The sequence below is a fragment of the Ptiloglossa arizonensis genome, chromosome 13, assembly GCF_051014685.1.
Source record: "Ptiloglossa arizonensis isolate GNS036 chromosome 13, iyPtiAriz1_principal, whole genome shotgun sequence".
Classification (NCBI taxonomy): Eukaryota; Metazoa; Arthropoda; class Insecta; order Hymenoptera; family Colletidae; genus Ptiloglossa; species Ptiloglossa arizonensis.
The window spans coordinates 164737-185910 of record NC_135060.1 but is presented as its reverse complement, the minus strand read 5'-3'; the positions used below and the strand labels follow the sequence as shown (position 1 = coordinate 185910).

Below are 21174 nucleotides of genomic sequence, written 5' to 3'. Positions count from 1 at the left end.
AATACCTTGTAAAAATAACGTAGCGAAAAACTTTCCTACCGACCTTGCAAGAAACTCCTCTAACGTAAAAACGGCAATATTTCCTAACGATCGTATTAGCAAATATCACTTGCACGCGTTTATCGTGTTATCGTCGACGTAACGCGGTAGAATACCTTTTATTTATCATTAATTATCGAACGAAAGATCATCGAGACGTTACACTTTGTTTCAAGAGTTGTATATACGCTTGACTTTTTACACTTTTATAAACATTATCTACAACGCACGCGACGCAAATGTAAAATAGCGTCGATACTCGTCGACACTCGTGTCGCATTTTTCCGTTATCGATGAATATTAGTTTTCAATCGAATCGAAGATTCAATTTGTCTGTACAAACGATGCTTAATTTTGGGAGAAGAAATACGATAGAAGGATTCAATTCTTTCCGAACTGTATCCGCAGGGACTCCAGAATCATTTTAACTTTTCTACTAAAAATATATATATATATATATATATATATATATATATATATATATATATATATATTCAATAACGAGATAACGGTACTCGTAAACAAGCGTTATTTACAGATATTTGTAAAAGTTTCCACCTTACAGTTTTAGTCTCCCTTCGGTATAAAACAACAGTTTATTATAATATCGCGACCGGGGAGAAACGAACAAAATAGAAAAGTTTCTCGATTTCAAGGGAAAGATATAACTATTTTATTTATTTTTTATAAATAAGTAAAAGTTGAACGCTTTCAAAGTTATTTGAATAGCTACGCTGTTTTCCCAAATGGAAACTTATATTTTTATTTACAGATTCTTATTTTACGCAAACAAAAAGAACAAACCTTGCATAAGGAAAATTCTTTTTTATAAAATTTTCTCTCAAAAAGATACTCGATAAAATAAACGAGCAAAGACTTACTCGAACAGTTAAATAATCATACGTTGGGAATAAATAAATCACTGTAGAGAATTTTTATTCGAACAAAGTTCTGTCCAGTATTGTTGCGTAACCACGTACGTACGTACACGGATCGCTATCCTACGTTAAAAGCAATGGTTAATTTGTCATCAACAATCGTGACAATACGTCGAAATAAATTGTTCGGGTACGTGTATTATTTAGCTCGTTTGATTCTTTCAACTAGGACACACGATGAGACGGTCGTTATTCGCTATCAGATTTCCCTGATCGAGACAAACAATTTTTACATACGCAATTTGCTGGTATCTGCGTGTATGTAACGACGGTCTGCGAAATAGTCGAGTGTACATTGTTTAAATGAAATATAATCGAAGATACGGTTCAACGGCCACGGGGCATGCGCGAAACTCTTTTTAAACCCTTCGCGTCTACGGTTAACTCGTCATCGATCAACATGTTCGGTCAGTTATTTTAAAATCGTTCCTTGACCGTCGACAAGTAGGTATTCATTCTTGATCCTGTCACGGTTAATCGTCTAAACTGATCCGAACGTAGTTAAGGAACGATAAACAGTTATCGGGGCGGTCGAACGTAGCTGTTTACGGAAGTACTTGGTTGTACTTTGCTATCAATGTCATGGGCCTGCATTACGACAAATAAACAGATCGCAGGTATCGAGTATGCTCTCTGTGAAATTTAATACACGACAAAACACCGGTAACCAAGCGGAACGTTTCAACAACATCATCGACGGATTTTCAAGAATGTTTCCAAAGGCAACGTTATCGCGTGGATCGATCGTTAAAAATAATTAGGGATTCGTATCCATCCGTAATAAAAAGAGACGACCAATGGTTCAACGATTGTACGCGATACGATTCAGTTTCTACTCTAGTCGTGAGATCCTCGATATAGTATTGCGTACCAACACGTTACACGGTTCGAAGTAAAATTCAGTTGCTGCCTCTACGACGATTCGAGCGCGAGCTAAACGTCCGAGACCGGAGTACGATAACTTATTGGAGAATAATAATCCTACGATTACAATTTAATAGAAATAGCCGTAAACGAGTCCAATTCGATAAAACTTACCACTATATTTCATACTCTTTTTCTATGAAACATTACAGATTTATAGAGATTATTTTACGGTGATAACTTAAGTTCAACGGGTTCAAAATACTCTCCAAAGTTTCACTTCCCTTTCGTTAGTTTGAAAATGATCAAAGGTACGAGTAAGATTTTCCAAAAAAAATGTGCGCGGCCTTTGACGGCAAATGGCATCGATAAAAGGACCGACGGTGAAATTAAAAAATCATTTTTACCATTACTTGTGTTTTAAAAATTTCTGAAAAAACGGTACAACGAACTATTTTTATTTCGAATTCACAATCGGTCACAACAATCTTTATTTCCGAAGCAATATAATCCTAATTGTACACATAAATACGCATAGTTTATTCAAATCGCGGTTGTTGCCTTCAGTTTACATTCCGAATAAACGGAATCCACTTCTGTTTATTCGTTCCGTAACTTTTCGCTCGCCTATCCGTTTGGTAAGTTTATCTCCTTTCTTTAATTAATTATCAGTTTTCCGTTAACGTTTCTCTACAATTTCTCTGTTCCTTGGATTCATAGATTCTTAATCGTACACCAATACTATCTCCGATGGACTTTTACGCACGTTTTCAACCTTTGAACGCGAATACCTTGAAAAAAGAGTAATCGTGAATTCGATAAGATCGAAAGAGGGAAAATTTCACGCGGCAATTCCAAACGAACGCGGTATTCTCGCTATAGTTTCGCGCGGCTCTTTGAACGCTATTAGTTGCAATATCGGAGTAACGCGTGAAAATATCGCGTTTATTTCGACTCGACCGATTACGTAAAAGCATCGTTGCAGCATCTCCTATTTTTCGTATAAATACAATTCTCGATAACTAGAATTCTAGAATAATCTCTCTTAACGCTAGAACTACCCACGGTGAAGGTATTACGCTATTTGTATCGGATCGCGTACGAATCTTCCAAATTGGACAGGGAGAGGAGAAATTTATTTACGAGTACAATCAGTCGTTTATTTTGATAATTGTCCATGAATGTTGTAGGCAAAGACAGAGCCGATGATCGATTAATTTTAAAAAGAAGTTTCGAACAAGTGAAATTGACCCCTTTGGTAGTTCCGGTGTTGAGATTGTTCGTTTAGGGTTAAGGGCTGCTCGCTTATCCACGTGCCTTCGATTTTACAATGCATATAGTATGCCACGTTTCTAAAAACACCGTCTAATTGATCACACCGTTCGACGTATGAAAATTTCAGACAATCCGACATCTTCTATTTTAACTATGTAGGTCAGTGTCGCCGGAGGTTGGTTAGTTTTTCTTGCCGCGTTACGTGCCGTGTTTCCAACGAATTTTATTTATCCGCGAAACACAAAATAATTGTTCTGTAATTTTTCGGCAGCCTCGAGCTGCGTCCGACGTTTTCTATTCAGATATAGGTCAGTCCACGTTAATTTGTTCGGTGTTGATAGAAAAGTCGATAAAAACGAACTGTGTCGGTCAAGAGGGAAACGATCGTCGAATACAACCGATAAAAATAAAAATTCACGTCGAAAGGAAGAGAAACGAGGAACGGATATTCCAATTGATTGCCGTGCAATTCCGTTCGAGCTTAAACGTTCGAGTATACGAAAGCATTATTTCAAATTGAAATGTACAATCTTGAAGTGATTCAGCTTTATCCACAGGCGCGATGAAATATTCATGCATGCGATACAATATACAATCCGAGCGCTGGAAGTCACGAAGTTCTTCTATTTCGAACAAAGTGCAAGATTGTGCTGTTCGTTCTTTGTTCGACTTGCGAGCAGGTAATCGTTTCCGTAACAAATCGAAACTCGAAGCATATTATTTGCTCCGACTAATTTCACCGAGTATATCGGTGATATATATATATATAAACAGAACGAGCGACGAGCGTTCAACGATTTACTTCTTTAGCGTATAAAATCAAGAGCGGATCTACATTTTACGGAGCCTGGGACTAACGCAAAGGTACAAAGTGGTCACCTTTCTAAACATTTTTTCTCGTACAAGTACGTCTTTTCAAAATTTCTCCTCGCATTACTTCGTAACGAGTATTTATTTATTAACGAGGTACGTTCGTTCGATCATCGATTATCGTCATTTATCGCCAAATATCGTACACACGAGTAACAAAATAACCTGTAAAGTATCGTGTATCGAAATATCGTGTAACGATGTACGCGTTTCTTCGAAGAATGAATTTAAATGTCGCCTTTCGAGATCGCAAGTGCTCCGTTCGTACCGTGCTATGAACGGTGTAGAATGAATCTAATTTTCAATAATAAAAATACGAAAATGTCGCAAAACCATCGAGAACGTGTCGTAAAGATTATTAATCGTTTTCATAGCGATTTCGATACGTTTGAAAAAGGGAGAGGGTTCGGTGGACGAGTTCCTGAGAATTTGTTTTCTCGTTTTTAATGCCTGGGAACTACAGGGAGTTTCTAGATCCGCCACTGGATACAATTATTAAGCGATCTCTCCGTTTTATCGCACCAATTTACGCTATAGTATCGCTCGTTTGCATTTTAAATGTTACAAAACAGACAAAAATTCGTAGAGAATCGCTATCGCTTAAAACGCATCGTCGAGGATCGGCGTAACAAAAGATAATAGTCCGGCCATTATATCATTAACGTACCGTTTAAATTAGTAATTACCATCGGTTGCAGTTCGGATGTTCGGTCAAACGACAAAAAAGAACGGGAGAACGCAAACGATATTTTGCTCGATTTTTCACCGAGGCAAAGAAGAGCGGTTCAATTTTTTCACGCGTGCATCGATCGTTCGCGTTATCAATTATACACCGATTAAAATAACTGGTAACTGGGAAAAACCTTCGACCGTTTGAGAAACTTCCGCGTTTGCATATTTTCACGATATCGTACAACTACATTTTGAAAATCCTTTGTTCTTTTGTTCTTTCCACCGCGCGAGTACAAAAGAGAAAAGGAAACTTACCGAAAAAGGAAACAAGACAAATTATTATTTTACAATCGATTCGTTTTTTTACAAAAACCGAATCGCGAACCAAACACTCCCCACTGCCAATTCCTGTAAATATTTCGATCATAATTTCATCAGTACCATTTCATTCGCCAGATTGTTGTTCATTGAAACGTTATCGTTGCGGACGTACTCGAGAGCGGTCTCGTAACAAAGAAACGAATCGAAACGAGTGTTCGTGAATTTAAAAATTCGTCGCAAACTCGCGAATCGCGAGTACCGGATTACCTTTTATCTCGACGTGCACAGAAATTCGAATTGCGTTTAATCGAATCTCGCGACTCAATTCTTAAAACGGATCGCGTCTGTCGATTAAAATATCTTTATGTTCGATTTAGCAGGGAATCGAATTTGGGGAGTTTTTCTTTTGTTCGCTTTGCGAACGAGTCGATCGGGGAATCGATTCGATCGGAGATCGATCGAGCAACAATGCACCGAATAAAAACAGTGTTCGTACTCACCGCTATTTTAGTCGAAGTCCAGCGAACGTGCGGTGTGCTCGTGTCTAGATGATCGTTTGATCGATGGTTGTAGCGTGGTCGCGTTTTGTTGCAAAGAGTTAAAAGGCACTGCTCACGAAGGCAACGAGCCGCTGATAGCACGGCCCGTGTTACTACTGGTTACTACCGTAGGACCGCGGCTGCGATATTTATATAGAGAAGCGTTTCAGCGCACGCGTCGCTTACCCCGCGCTCTTCGACTGCTACGATTCCCCACCTCCGGCACGAAAGTGATTATCCGATGTGATCGTAGGTCCATTCGATCGTTACACGTTGAAAAATTCTTCTCCGCACTGGAGGGTACGAGCTCGCGTTTACTCTTTAAAACGTTGCCGATAGTGGACGTCGCTCGACGCTATTAAATATCGCAACCGCGTACGTAGAACGTACCATCGGTAACCACCGCTACGAATATTTTAACGTCGATGAAGCGTCGATGAAGCGCGACGGTAGTTGCAATTTTTTATTATAATTATATTTTTCGAAAGGTAAATCAAGGAACAGGTGGACGCGATTTAAAAGAGTTACACCTTTTCGAACGATCTATTTCTCGTTCAATTTCAAAAATAAAATTTTGTAAAATTTTTTAAATAAAATTTCCCTAAGTCACCTTCTCTGATATATCGAGCACGCGCGCGCGCGCAACCCGTACATCGTTTAGACATATTAGTATCCGAAACATTGGTAGACGGCGCTAAAAACTACACTTAAACGTGTAACGCGTGAGATCAAGCCCTCTGCTCTGCACGCGTTGCCATGGTGTTTGCTAGTCGAGAACTACGACGGTAATTATTCGCGAGTTGTTTTCGACGATGTTACGTGAACTTATCCAGGGAACGTGAGACCGTGGGTGAACGTCGAATAGAAACTTTAAGGAGCACCTCTATTTTCTGTCGTCGTATTCAACATCGATAGACAGGTTGAGAAACTTCTCCCATTACGACGGTTCGTTTTTCGGAGCAGTTCGTCTTTTATCAATTTTTTAAAAATCCACAATGTAGAAAGTTCACGTTGTCGTCGTAAGTCATTGATTATCGACCTCTTAAATATAATACAATTTATGCTACACACGAATATATCATTGTATATAATACAAAGCTGATATTTATTACGAGTATGACCTTTTATTATTTCGATTTTTTATAAATATCAATGTTCCGTCGTATCGATGTAATTTATATCAATTTATTCGTAATCGTTACCATATCTATGTATATAAATTATCCGCACGGTTTTCGCACGATTACATAAGTCGAGATACAAATATATGTGAAACAAGGTTCGATCAAAAATAATAACGATAAAAAGACGTGTACAGTTTGTTAGGCTCTTGCGAAATAAGAGCTATGCTTTCCGTCTCGCGTAACAAGTTTTATCAACATAAGTAAGCAGAGTAAACAAGACTCGTGCAGTGACACGAACGAACAAGGTCTCACCTTGACAATACGTAATCGTAAGGTACGAGCGTAATGCAACCGAACGCAGACGCGGTGTATCGTACCTTTTTCACCAACTACCGACAAAAGTGTTCGACGATATCGTCGATGATATTGGAAAATAAAGAAAAGAAAATTCCCTTTATCCAGGCAGGTTAAAGAGATAAAAATATTATCTTCACGGTTCGTGAACAATCAGTTGCGCGTTCACAACTGTTACGTTAATGTACGGTACAACGGTACGAAATAATACCGATCTAGGAATTATTGCCATCAATTGAGAGAAGCGATCCGCACCGCAAAATAACGCCAAATTCTTAGCGTCCCGAAGATCGGATACGCATCGACGCAAAGTTTTTAAAAATGTGTCGGCAGCGACAGTTGATACAACAGGACAATTGAGAAGTCAGAGGGACCACTTACGGTCGTACTGGAAATAATTCCGGATATATCCGGTACCGGTCCAGCAACATGCGACCAAGACGTAATAGCTCGATTATTCCAACAGGATCGATTATTTGAAGATATTCAAATTATACGAACTGGTAAATTACTTCGAGTTATTCAAAGTATTCGAATAGGTAAAATTATTTCGGGCTACTTGAAATATTCGAACAAATCGACAGTTTTCTTATACGAAATATCACTGGTGTAATCTAACAATTTAAAATATTATTATTTAAAATGATCGAACCGTGTAAACTACGACCGAAAGAATCGAAGATTCGGTTCGATAAAATACCACTTTTACAGAATTCAAATTCAATCTCAATCTCGGTGTTGTAACTCGTACACTATTTTCTTTTACCGGCTCCTTTGAGTTCGATCAGTTCCAAAAATCATTTCTGAACCGACTTCGATTAAAGACTTTTGGAAGTAATTTTTCCTTTGCGAGCGAGGAACCGAACATATTAACTATTCGATCCGTTCAACCTTTATTCATTTCTCACTTCACGTGAACGAATTGTGGCGCCGACTCAACGACTTTTTACATTTTACTTCAATGTTCACAAAATGAAAATAATATTACAATCGTAACTGTAATACTTTCCGGTGTAGAGGAAAGCTGTAAGTACTTCGGTTTTAAATAAGTACTTTTCGGGCGCTTAAATTGGGGTGTGGAGGTAAGGGAAAGGAAAACGAGGAAAAAGGAAGGGAAGGCTTACCTTCGCGCGTTTTTGCGTTTCATCCCGGGCCCGCTAGTGGACTACTAATTGTCCAGCAAGGTATCCTAGCGAACCCTGCCTTATACGCCGGAAGAGTGGTAGATCGGTAAGGAACCGTATATATACCGAGAGGAACAGGTACGGGACACTTGCGGGAAACGGTCGGTGGTCAATTTCCCTCTGGTGGCAAGCGTGGGTAGCGCCGCCACATAACCCCCTTGCCAGTGGACAACGATATTTGAAGTTCCTCGTCCTGATTGTGGGCGCCCAATTCTTCGACTCTAATGAACAGTGTTTATTTGGTATACGTGTAAAGCCTTTTTTAAAAACACAACTGCGTACATACGAACAAATTATAATTAACTATTATAATTCTAAATACGCGAAGTATCTCTCTCTACGAATATCTTATCTTGCTATACACTTACATTGATAGATGTAACACATTACCAACTGCCATTAGTATTTATCCAAGTAAGCGAAATACATACTGCTCTTGTATCTGTTATTTTAAATCTTACCTTTTCTTTTTTCTTTTTTTTTTATTACCGATCCCTTACGACGGACTTTCACCGTAAACGTGAATGAAAAAAACACACACAAACGGATTTCAAACTGTCCGAAACATTGTTTCTTGTGCAGATCCCGCTTGTATCGTGTCGAGAACACCGATAATCCAGCTTACGTTTCGTAAAAGAATAATTCGTCGCTAAACGTATTACAGCGAATCTAGGCTAATTTATGTACATACCAGCGTTTTCCAAACCGTGTCCTACGCGATGCAAGTATGTTGTAGAACAACACACGATCGAGATATGTGTTCGTTTTTAACCGACGTGTGCAAAATACGCATCTTACGCGCCACCGGTTATAAGTTCCTTTTTTCTACGATTGAACTATAATTTGGAAAACGCTACTACATATTATACACGAACGAACAACAAGATCAATATATGTATGAGTTTTTATAATCAATGATTTGTACTTGCAAAAAAAAAAAAAGAGTTGGCAGCAGTACGCGCAACGAGAAGCACGACCATGGCTGATATTTCGAACGAAGAACTTCGCAAGGAGATCACCAGCCGCTTATAATATATCCTTAAAGATATGCTGACCTTACTGCTACGTATGCTAAGAAAGCAAGGAAAAAAGGAAGGGAGAAGGCGGCGTGCGCGGTTGTTTTGTTTTTATCCCGGGCGTTGGGTCTGCTGCTAACTCTAGCTAGCTGCTGCTAGTGACTACTACTCGAGTCCATTGAGGCATCCTGACAAGCTCTGCCTTATACGCCGGGACGCTCGGAGATCGGTAAGGGACCGTATATATATCGAGAGGAGCAGGTACGGGACACTTGCGGGAAACGATCGGTGGTCAGTTTCCCTCTGGTGGCAAGCGTGGGTAGCACCGCCACATACTCTTACATGTTTATTTATTTCGAGCAAAGAGCAACAATCTAACAAATACGAATCACACTTGATAAATTTATAGTAATTACATCGTAGACACCTTTCGAAATAACCTAATTTACAAAAGTATCTAATCTGCCTACAAAATAACGGACGTACGAATACTCCCTCGGCAGTATGCTTATCTATTAATGAATTATCAATATTTCTACGCATGAATTTTATTAATTAATAAAATTAACCATTCCGTTAAACGGCCGCGTTAAAATAGGATCGTCAAATGTACGAGGTGCAAAAAAGAAACGAATTTAGGGCTTGGAATTGTAGTATTGAAAAGTATTGTAAATTTTCAATATAGATTAAGGCACAACATAGAAAAGTTAGTCCTGTTGAAATTAGGATGATTTTCAGTTTTTATAATACAAGCGATACATTGATCTATTCTTCTATTCGTTGTATGTAATACGTAAGTAAATGATTGACTTACTATATCCTTAGTTTGATGTTTGAAAAAGGTATCGTAACAATAACTGTCCTCTTTCCATTCGCACCCCCGCGTCACATCCTTGTTTCACAGAATTCCTTGCTCTTTCAAACATTTCAAACTTTATTCGAATCATTTAACAAGCATTTTTAACTTTTGCGCCGAAGTAAACAAATATTATTTTTTACAATATTATAAAATTATAATAAAATGATAGTTATAATATTAATTAAATACAATTGTCGGTTATATTTACCTATTTATTTTATTATACCGATACCAAAATCAAGAATCACTTCTAAATGTGAGAAAGTTTTACAACCTATATAGCGACTGAACATTTTTCACATTTTCTCACTTATTTGTCACATTAACAAATACAATATCATTCCCGGTTACCTTTTCTTCAAGGTCGTATAAATATTTCGAAACGAAAGACTTTTTCTATGTATTTTCAAAGATTAGAAAGACATTTGCTAATTCGATATTCTGTGTGTCGAAATGTGCTTACGATAAATACGAGAACCTCGTTGAATTAGTTGGTATCGATTCTTGTTAGACGTATCTCCGTAGAGATAACGTCGCGATTCTAACAAAAATTTATTTTCTAATTCAGTTTGTTTCTTCGGAGTAATTGGAACACACGCGGACCGAAAGAGAACTCAATGATTTCTTCTAATTAAGTAAACAGTACAATACAAGCTACACGAGTCGGTCGTTATTGCGAAATAATCCAAATTCGATACGTTCTCCGATTCTTGCCGATACAAATACTCCGATGTAAGATTACATAAACATTTACGAAAATCACGCAATTAAAATACAAAGAAACCTTTTCGCTGATTTTACGAAGATACACCGTAACGAATAAAAAGGAAAGTGAACAATAATTAAACACTCTTAATAATCGTATTCCCTATAAAATAATAAATGTGTTCGTCGTTAAAACTACTAAATATCAATGTAAACTTGTATCGAGTATAACGGTAACAATTATGAAAAAGATCTGACAATAAAACTCAATTCTCAGCCTCTTCTACCTGCGTTTATATTTTATTCCTCGTTTTTTATTCGGACCATCCTTTTGCAAATTCAGTCTCTACTTCTTATTTTAGTTTCGAGTTTCAAGTATTACTAACGGCACACGAAGCTACACCACTTGATATATAGTACAAATCCTCAAAGCACAGATATTTGAACAAAAATTTACTTCGCGATTAAAACAAATTAATTCTGCGTTTTCAATCGTGGCTAACTTTTATGTACCTTGTCTGACTGATAATTTTTAATGATTAATTTTTCGATTTATTTTTAATACAGTGACACCACCAGTATGTACGTAAACTAAATAAAAAAAAAAAACATGAAAAGAATTATTTCTCTCTAACAACATTAAAATACACGTAAATTTTTACACACAACGAAGTGAGCGTTTAATAGGAGTGACAATTAAGAATTTAATTTATACATTTATATTCATTTAATACCTATTATTTAAAGCTTTTAACGTAAAATTTAACAACGATGATTCGTACCGTAACAAATTCTATAAAGCAACCAATTATGTTGTCTACATATAACCATCGCCATCCATCGTATTTAATGATAACCACTTTTATTAAATTCGTGCGTCAGAAGCGTATCACGTTTCAAAATTTCCTCTTTTTTTTCCCCCCAGTAAAAAAAAAAAAAAAAAAAACGACGACACTCGTTAGTTTTGAACAGACGAGAAAGAATAACTCCAGCGATCTTATTCGAACGTAAAAATGCAATGTCGTTAAAATGAAATATTTGAGTCACACAATGTTGACGAATCTTTATATCAAAGACACTTGGTATATTCAGCACAACGATGTACACGCGATAAATAATTTTGTAAATTCGGATGTACGAGTAACGCTTCAACTATTGAAAAACAAAATTATCAAATTTGAACTAGACTTTCGGTAATACTTATTTCTCTGTGCGCTTCTAGTGGCAACTGTTTCACTTGTAGTTTTACAAAAAGAATGCGATACAGTATCGTCACCTTTAAGCTGACCTAATGAACCACGATTATCGTTTATATTTAACGCCAGTACAACGTTGTGGATATGCAATGTCCTCTAATACATTGTGCCAATCATATTCTGACCCCTCGTACAAGTGAACATGCGCTCATGGTTATGATTATATAATGATTTAAAACATGTTTCGTGTGGGGTACCCAGCTGAGAGGGAAGTGATTGAATGACGGATTTCCTTCGGTAGTAGGACATTACATATAAATAGTAGATAATCTGCAGCGCATACACCATCTGCATTAACAAGTAATTTGACATTAAATGGTTTGCACTCGGATGTGTGTACATAGCGCTAGAAACAAAAACCATGAATTTCTTCTCTGTGACAGTAATTGGAAGTTAAACTACATAAACGGTAAAGAAAATTCTATAAATCACTTCCTTTTTACCAATTATTTTAGGATATAGAAAAATGAACTACATTGTAATATGTTTGTTGTGTATATTTTACTGTTCACTGCATGTTCTTCGTTTACAGTATATTTGTTAGTAGAATGATGCATTTATCGCGACTACCCTTGTCGAGAAAATGGCAATTTAATCGCAGTTAATGCTTTCAACAAAAACATATTTCAAAGACGTTCACTTAATAATTATAAAATATAAAACTGATACTAAACCAACACGTTAATGTTATTTATATGTACTATTCTCCTAATGAAAATAGAAGTGCATTATGTCATGACTCGATATTATACTTAATTTGTAACACATTCTTTCTAAGGAATAAATTGTTTCACAAGTACATACATATTGTTTAAATTATATTCATCGTGAGCTAAATCGTAAGAAATATCTGTTACAATTATAACATGTATCTTAGTATAGTAAGTAAAATCAGTTGCACAAATGTTCAGTCTCTAAAACGATCATTTATAATTTTTCAATATAGATAATAGACTAGAAAAATTAAAATTGTTTCGGTCAGTGATGATTGCTAGATAAATTTCTTTTGCATTGTTTTCGAAATAAAAACTTAGGTACGTTAAACGGAAATTGAAACAGAAAAGAAGTCCATAATAAAAGTGTGTTCAATACTTTTACGGAACTTCGTTACTCTTCGATTTTAAATAACCTTATTTTCTCTAATTACGCATTCATAATTCCCAACAAAGTTCATAAATGCACTAATGCCTGTTTTGTTACGCTTTTCAGTTTTTTTTAATGAAAATTGCTTATAATAAGGTTCGCATATTTCATGCATTTTTGTGTACAAGTTAACAGTAGCAAAAACAAATAAAAGTTGCATTTTATCAACGATTATGTATCTTTGCTAGATAAGATTAAAATACCTGAAATTAATCGCATCTAAATATCCTGTATTATCTCCTTTTTATGCCTACAAAAGGAATTTCTTCATTAATAAAGTAAACCATGACGATAATTCTAAAATAGTTAGTTGAGCAACAACTTCACAAATACACATATTTATATACATATTTTATTAATATTCCAACTGAATTGGACAAACATTTAATTAAAAATGCATTTATTAATTTAGTTAATAATTCAATTTTTTATTGTATTAGAGATGTAACGAAATTTAACTGTTCTATTGTTTATTCAAATTTTGTATGCACTGTTGGATTAATTTATTACAATGATGCAAGAAATAAAGGTTTCTTACAATAGACTGAAATAACAAACAAAATTGAAGATTCAAATCTTTTTCTTATAGATTTGTACATTTAAACAAAACGATAAAAGACGGTTGTTAAGATTATGCAAAGTTAATCTAATACTTAAGGAATGTAAGGTCAGCAAATAAGAATAGAGAACTCTGTTAAAAATGCGTGGATAATTTGTCTATTTTATCTCGCATTACTCTTAGAAAGTGATTTTACTTTTCCTATATGCAAATGCATTTTTTTACCATGAACAAAATTTTAATTAACGAAAGGTTTGCGACGCATTACTTCGCCTAGGATTGCTGGAAGACATAAATACATATTTGATGTTAAATTACAAGAAAAAAAATGTCATTTACATACGTATTGTCCACACACAAAAATCCTTTCATTGTACGAGTAACTGTATGTGATTCTTAATACAGGTATGAAAATTTCATATTTTTATAAACATATATCAGCAAAACTGAAGGAATTTTTTAAAGGATTCAATACTTTATTTGAGATTAAGCTTCTTTATGCTGTTCGCTGGATAATATGAATACCACTATCTGTATGCACAGGTGAAGACAATTCGCCAACTTTGAGGGCGAATGCTGCTTGTTCGAAAGGCTTTTGCATCGCGCCTCGACTAAATGGTCCCAAGTCTCCACCTCGCTTAGCTGAACTACAATCGCTGTACTTTGAAGCAAGTTCAGCAAATGTCGCTTTTCCAGATACAATTTGTTCTCTGTAAGCTAAATTGGTAAACACAAATGCATTAATTTGTGGAAAACAATCGGAGGATATAAGAAATATATTCCAATCGAATAATATAAGAATACGTTAATAACTTACATTTAATAAGTTCAAGAGCTTCTTCCTTTGATCTTGTAATAGTTTCTTCTCGCCAAGAAGATGGCCGTCGAGAACCCGAATGTTTTACCAACAAATGAGAACATTGAACTTCTTCTGGGCCATCTCCTTTATTATTTCCAGATGGATCGGCGGGTTTATCTGGTCTATCCCACTGACTTTCCTTAGTATAAATATTTAAATAATAATGTTGCCCTATAAAGAAAATATTTGGTAACATGAATATTTTAAATCTTGGTCAATGTATTTCTTTTACGATCTATACATTACGATTGCATTAAAAAATATTTAAACTACGTGGTGACATCGATAAAATATAAGTTACAATAAGTCATTTCAGAATACAAAGCAAAGATTAAGATTATATCAACTACAACATTCATTTGTTAAGAAAATAGAATTACCGAAATAATGATTAGAAAATAATAACTTATTTCAAATAAATCACGAAATTCGTTCAAATTCTGACAATAAAATTCAACATCTTTTGACGTACTTAACACCGTTACGATTGTATGAATTCTTTCGACATATTGAAAAAATAAAATACATAAGTATCAAACTGTTATGATTCCTCTGCATGTGCATTTATAATAACATTTTAACTAATGTAATATTAGTTATGCGAAAAAATGCCGGCCGTACAGTCCACACTACCGACTCTATGGTGAAAAGGTACGATTCGTACAGTAAAATAATAACAATTTAAACGAACAATTATGTCGAGATATATTTCTACATTATTTATCAATTACCACAAATAAATTAACATACCGGTAGATCTGCTTAAACGTTTTTCCCAACCCGCTGGTAGTTCTTCGTCCGCCATTGTTATCCAATATTTTTCTACTCTTGACTCACGTCAAACACAGCGAACACGTTTTCACTGCATCTAGTTATTTCTTAATCTAACGCTTTCAGTTTAAGCAACGTTATCGATAATAATAAAATCACTATATCAGTCTTTCCAGTAGATTAACCTAGTAAATGTTTAGTAAACAATATGCATATAATAATTGCAATAGAGTTTAGAAATAAGAAAAGAGTAAAGACAAGGAATTTTCGTTTCGTTCGGAGTCGGTTATAAGTAAATTTATCATTAATAATAACTTACTACTTTAGATATAGGAACTATTGAACTCGACCTACAGAAATGCGAAGATTACTTTCAATTCTGATTGGATAATTAGTAGCCAATATTACGTATCTTACGTATCCATTAGCAAACCCAAAATCACTGAAACCACAAATTCTGGTTTCTTACTTGCACTACTAGTTTGGGACAGCAGACGGCGTCTACTAAAAGTTAACGGCATTATATTGTTATTCTAAAATTTGTCCATAACAAAAAGCTTTTGAATACTTGCAATTTGGACGCACTCGCGTTGTAAACGTTACGCGTATAAATACTAAAAATAACTGTTCAATTCGATTTTTAAGCGCGCACGAATGCTCATTCTGCCTACTACAATTCAGTTTAGGATTGTAAACAATCATAAGTGATTATAAACACATGAAATTAGAGAACACGATAAACATAATACAAATACTATTTATGCTAATTTCTGTAGCGAGGAGTATACAAAATTGTATTATTTGTACCGCTCTCATAAGGAATTAAATACAAACATTTAAACTAATAAAAAAGGACGAGACAACAGTTATTATAGAAGTAATTTATTTACATAGATAATTCTTATTTCATTGTTGTTTTGCCATTTGCAATGAGAAACATTATTTTCTCTATATAAAAGTATACTTTAAGAATTTATTTTTAAAATGTAAAAATTATAAATAAAACGTAAAATATGTTGAACTAACTTTTAAGGTATTTTATATGATGCTTAATATGATCTTCAATAAATGTAGATATGAAGAAGTAACTATGATCATAGCCTTCTTGAAATCTAAGAGTTAAGGATAATTTAGCATCTTTTGCAACTGTTAAGAAATTTTGTGGTAGTAATTGTCCATCTTTTAAAAATTTATCTTCCTTTCCCTGAAATTTCAAACAGTATGTTCACTATAATTCTTTTGCAATGATTCGCTGTGATACAATACCTGATCAATTAAAATACTCAATGGGAATCCATTATATTTTTTAGCCAATTCTGTAGCGTCCCACTCTTTCCACTCGGCATTGGTCTCTGTTCCACCAAAATAACCAGCAAAAGCTTTTTGGCCCCACGGGCACAAAATTGGATTACTTATAGGTGCAAAAGCAGAAACTGTTTCGTATAATCCAGGGTTTTTTAAAGCACATATCAGAGCTCCGTGCCCGCCCATGCTTTTGACAAAGTGCCTTATTTATTTGTTTGCACGAATTATAGAATTCTACACAAATTATTTTTCTCTCTTTTACCTGTGGCCCATTATGGACTGCTTATGAGGTAAGACTGGAAATTTGTCATTAATTAAAGCTGGTAATTCCTTAGTAATGTAGCTGTACATTCTATAATTTTTTTTCCATGGTTCGATTGTTGCATCAACATAAAAACCAGCACCAGATCCAAAATCCCAATCGTCATCTTCCCCAGGTATATTAAGGTTACGAGGACTTGTATCGGGTGCGACTAAAGCTATTCCATGTTCGGAAGCATATTTTTGTGCCCCTGCTTTCTGAATAAAATTTGCTTCCGTACACGTCAGACCGGATAACCAATAAATGACTGGTACAGATCCTTTCTCAATTTGCGGCGGAAGGAAAATTCCAAAATTCATTTTACACTGTAGTTCAGAACTACACAAAAAATGATTATTTTAATAATCTTAAATTTGTTATTGGTAAATATGAATTCACCTTTCATGAAAATAGACTTTTTGCCATCCTCCAAAGACTTTACTACACGATATTTCATTGATATCAGTCATTTTTAAAGAATGTTGTGTGTTCTGTAATATAAAAAGTAATCGAATGTAAATTTTTCAACGATAATTTGGAGATTACTGTTTTTATGATATTGAAAGGTTAGATACCACAAATTAAAATGTAAGATTATTTAAAACAGTTCGACTCTTCTTTCACAAAAAGTAAAAATATCTTACGTTATTGAGTAAAAAATTCTTTTTATATTAATTTACAATATCGTAACATGTTTAAAATTAAAAATAAAATTTATTTTGTATAATACATGTACCTTGTGTCCACTACAATTATGTACAGTTACCATAAACGATTTCTTCCGTACTAACGCAAGCTTGCGTGCAAGTCGATGACAGTGTAATCCAGCCTCTCGTAGACTGCGCACCATATTTGCGCATACTGATAAATCCAGATTTACAGCCACGTTTAACGCACTTTGAGAGGGATTCTGGTTCATTTGCCGCACAATAGCACGATCTTCTTCGGCTGTAGTTTTACGTAGTCTCCCGCTATTATAACCACGCCTATCAAGAAGTCCTTCTTCACCCTTTTTACGATATCTTTGAACATATTTCCTCACAGTCCGCTCGCAACACTTAACAATTTGTGCAATATTTGTACTAGGATAACCAGCTTTATGGAGTCCTATTATTTCACCTTTTATTGCAGCGCGTTTTTCTCGAACTGCTTCCATTTCACCGATCGATGGATTAGATCAAACACGAATGAAGGTAGGAACGGTCTAATGTTCCCTTGCTTCAAAAAAACTTGTCTATATTATACAAATGTATTGGAGTTGCAAGCAATCAATTTACGCACCGAAATGCATTCTACCAATTGAAAGTTGAAACGGATCTATGTGTTGGAGTAGTGCATACAGGTTTTGTGACGAGAGTTTAAATTGTAAACGACTTTCCTTTCCTTATTTTAACTAGAGAAGATATAAATCCAAATAAACACATTGAACGAAATGAGACTTACTCATCTAGAAGTCGATGAGTGTAAATAAACTTAAAGACGAACATTAGAGATATTTGAGCAACCATTTTTACAAATAATGGCTTTAAACGTTAAAATTTCAACATCATCGGCTCGTATTGGTCCTTTAAACAAACGAAAGTTTATTATAAAACGAATAATAATTATTATAAACCTAATCCAGACCTAACCCAGTACTAACCCCTGTTAACTCCCAACGAATTATTTCTCGACAAACTTGGACATTTTGCCGTAGATGGTGCCACTTGTACTTTTCTGATTAATTAAATTTTCAACCAATTAAATTATTTCTGAATTTGTGCTTCTGCACAGAGTGGGGAATCAGAAATTAATAGATGATGCCTATTGTTCTTATTTTAAAGAAAAATTTTAATTATGTTACCTACATTCCAATACACGGTCTTATAGCTCCTGTCTCGCCATCTGGCACTTAGCTAGCGAATTATTTCTCGACAAACTTGGACATATTGCCGTAGATGGTGCCACTTGTACTTTTCTGATTAATTAAATTTTCAACCAATTAAATTATTTCTGAATTTGTGCTTCTCCACAGAGTGGGGAATTAGAAATTAATAGATGATGCGTTTTGTTCTTATTTTTAAGGAAAAATTTTAATTTTGTTACCTACATTCCAATACACGGTCTTATAGCTCCTGTCTCGCCATCTGGCACTTAGCTAGCGAATTATTTCTCGACAAACTTGGACATTTTGCCGTAGATGGTGCCACTTGTGCTTTTCTGATTAATTAAATTTTCAACCAATTAAATTACTTTTAAATTTGTGCTTCTCCACAGAGTGGGGAATCAGAAATTAATAGATGATGCGTTTTGTTCTTATTTTTAAGGAAAAATTTTAATTTTGTTACCTACATTCCAATACACGGTCTTATAGCTCCTGTCTCGCCATCTGGCACTTAGCTAGCGAATTATTTCTCGACAAACTTGGACATTTTGCCGTAGATGGTGCCACTTGTGCTTTTCTGATTAATTAAATTTTCAACCAATTAAATTATTTTTAAATTTGTGCTTCTCCACAGAGTGGGGAATCAGAAATTAATAGATGATGCGTTTTGTTCTTATTTTTAAGGAAAAATTTTAATTTTGTTACCTACATTCCAATACACGGTCTTATAGCTCCTGTCTCGCCATCTGGCACTTAGCTAGCGAATTATTTCTCGACAAACTTGGACATTTTGCCGTAGATGGTGCCACTTGTGCTTTTCTGATTAATTAAATTTTCAACCAATTAAATTATTTTTAAATTTGTGCTTCTCCACAGAGTGGGGAATCAGAAATTAATAGATGATGCGTTTTGTTCTTATTTTTAAGGAAAAATTTTAATTTTGTTACCTACATTCCAATACACGGTCTTATAGCTCCTGTCTCGCCATCTGGCACTTAGCTAGCGAATTATTTCTCGACAAACTTGGACATTTTGCCGTAGATGGTGCCACTTGTGCTTTTCTGATTAATTAAATTTTCAACCAATTAAATTATTTTTAAATTTGTGCTTCTCCACAGAGTGGGGAATCAGAAATTAATAGATGATGCGTTTTGTTCTTATTTTTAAGGAAAAATTTTAATTTTGTTACCTACATTCCAATACACGTTCTTACAGCTCCTGTCTCGCCATCTGGCACCTAGCTAGCGAATTATTTCTCGACAAACTTGGACATTTTGCCGTAGATGGTGCCACTTGTACTTTTCTGATTAATTAAATTTTCAACCAATTAAATTATTTCTGAATTTGTGCTTCTGCACAGAGGTGCAAATCGAATTTTGATATATTATGGCTAAATCATAATTGTACAAACATTATTTTTCCTCGTTATTTAAGAGAATTTCGAATATTTATAAAATAAATACACTACTTTGTTACACCAATTTTTCTGTAAATCAACTGCGCTTGCAAAAATAATACATCCCGTAGCAAACCTAATAATCAATCCCCTCTATTGTAGAAGTACCAGAATTATTATACAAATACGCCAAATGTGTAATAAATATGTATAATTCGTAAAAATTACATTTCAGATACGATGCTACGTTTTAACAGTATTTTCAGTTACAAACGATATCAATTTTGAAATACTATAACATAATTATTTGCAACGTTGGAAACAATATTTATTACATTTATTTACAAGGAAAGATCAATGAATATAAAATACAATGTCCAAAAATATACACACAAATGTCATAAGTATATTGAAATTTACAAGAATTGTTTCTCTCGTTGTATTAACATTTTATCGATCTTATGCTGTAAATGCAAACAGTTCTACAACAGCGTAAATTTATCATTTTCTTTAATATTTTATACCATATTAAACGGTATATGTAGACTGGTATAACGGGCTGTAGTTAATTGCACAGTTTATAAAGAAATTTTTTTAGTGGCACTTGAAAAACTATTTATCATCAGTAGTCCGTAATTGGTGCAAAAAAAGTTATCAATTACGGTTGAAAAAGGTTAGAAACTATTGAACACAGGTTAGATATTAACCGCATCGCATTACACATAGTTTAGATTTATCGTTTAACCATCTTGTTACTAACACCGAATTAGCTAATAAAAAATTAAAGCTATTGGGAACTGAGGTTAGGTATAAAACTGGTTTCGATTATACCCCGTCTTTACGCAATTATGCAATTATCCTAGCACGTACGCTGTCCATCTTGCGTATTAAAGATAATAAGTTATAATAACCAAGCCGATTTTCTAAATATTTCTCATTTTATTTTCAATACAATTTTTT

At 34.7% G+C, this 21174-nt stretch overlaps 3 protein-coding genes and 1 long non-coding RNA gene across 5 annotated transcripts in view; 1 reads left to right on the top strand and 3 right to left on the bottom strand.

The window, feature by feature from the left end:
- Positions 1 to 5660, bottom strand: part of Gs2 (glutamine synthetase 2) — a 31898-nt gene extending 26238 nt beyond the window's left edge. Inside the window, exon 1 of the mRNA XM_076325998.1 lies at positions 5480 to 5660. The gene's annotated coding sequence lies outside the window, so the exon portion shown is untranslated. The remainder of the gene's footprint in view (positions 1 to 5479) is intronic.
- An 8014-nt stretch (positions 5661 to 13674) lies between these two features.
- Positions 13675 to 15332, top strand: LOC143153936 (uncharacterized). Its single transcript, XR_012993946.1, has 2 exons — positions 13675 to 14123; positions 14262 to 15332. It is a non-coding gene; the product is annotated as an uncharacterized LOC143153936 (long non-coding RNA).
- LOC143153935 (peptidyl-prolyl cis-trans isomerase NIMA-interacting 1) lies at positions 13861 to 15432 on the bottom strand. 2 transcript variants are annotated; one of them, XM_076325594.1, is made up of 4 exons: positions 15328 to 15432; positions 14681 to 14748; positions 14536 to 14599; positions 13861 to 14435 (listed from the first exon to the last, which is right to left on the bottom strand). In XM_076325594.1, the coding sequence occupies exons 1-4, from the start codon at positions 15380 to 15382 to the stop codon at positions 14215 to 14217; spliced, it is 408 nt and encodes a 135-aa protein (XP_076181709.1). In that variant the 5' UTR covers positions 15383 to 15432; the 3' UTR covers positions 13861 to 14214. The 2 variants fall into 2 exon arrangements, with proteins under 2 accessions (XP_076181709.1, XP_076181708.1); XM_076325593.1 differs by having other exon boundaries at positions 14536 to 14748.
- Positions 15433 to 16232: 800 nt separating this feature from the next.
- Positions 16233 to 18231, bottom strand: LOC143153708 (S-formylglutathione hydrolase-like). Its single transcript, XM_076325174.1, has 5 exons — positions 17691 to 18231; positions 17354 to 17445; positions 16916 to 17293; positions 16615 to 16840; positions 16233 to 16552 (listed from the first exon to the last, which is right to left on the bottom strand). Exons 1-5 carry the CDS (start codon positions 18108 to 18110, stop codon positions 16370 to 16372), a joined length of 1299 nt encoding a protein of 432 aa, XP_076181289.1. The 5' UTR covers positions 18111 to 18231; the 3' UTR covers positions 16233 to 16369.
- Between the last annotated feature and the right edge of the window lie 2943 nt (positions 18232 to 21174).

Bases quoted from the DNA above. Each gene is read 5' to 3' on its own strand.
- LOC143153935 (XM_076325593.1), bottom strand. From the start codon at position 15,382: ATGGCGGACGAAGAACTACCAGCGGGTTGGGAAAAACGTTTAAGCAGA. The intron at 14,749-15,327 runs GTATGTTAATTT...TTTTCTTTATAG, and splicing joins ACGTTTAAGCAGATCTACCG to GGCAACATTATTATTTAAAT. The intron at 14,436-14,535 runs GTAAGTTATTAA...TTACCAATTTAG, and splicing joins AGCTCTTGAACTTATTAAAT to CTTACAGAGAACAAATTGTA.
- LOC143153708 (XM_076325174.1), bottom strand. From the start codon at position 18,110: ATGGAAGCAGTTCGAGAAAAACGCGCTGCAATAAAAGGTGAAATAATA. The intron at 17,294-17,353 runs GTGAATTCATAT...TTTTTTGTGTAG, and splicing joins AAAGTCTATTTTCATGAAAG to TTCTGAACTACAGTGTAAAA. The intron at 16,841-16,915 runs GTAAAAGAGAGA...CTTTGTCAAAAG, and splicing joins CAGTCCATAATGGGCCACAG to CATGGGCGGGCACGGAGCTC.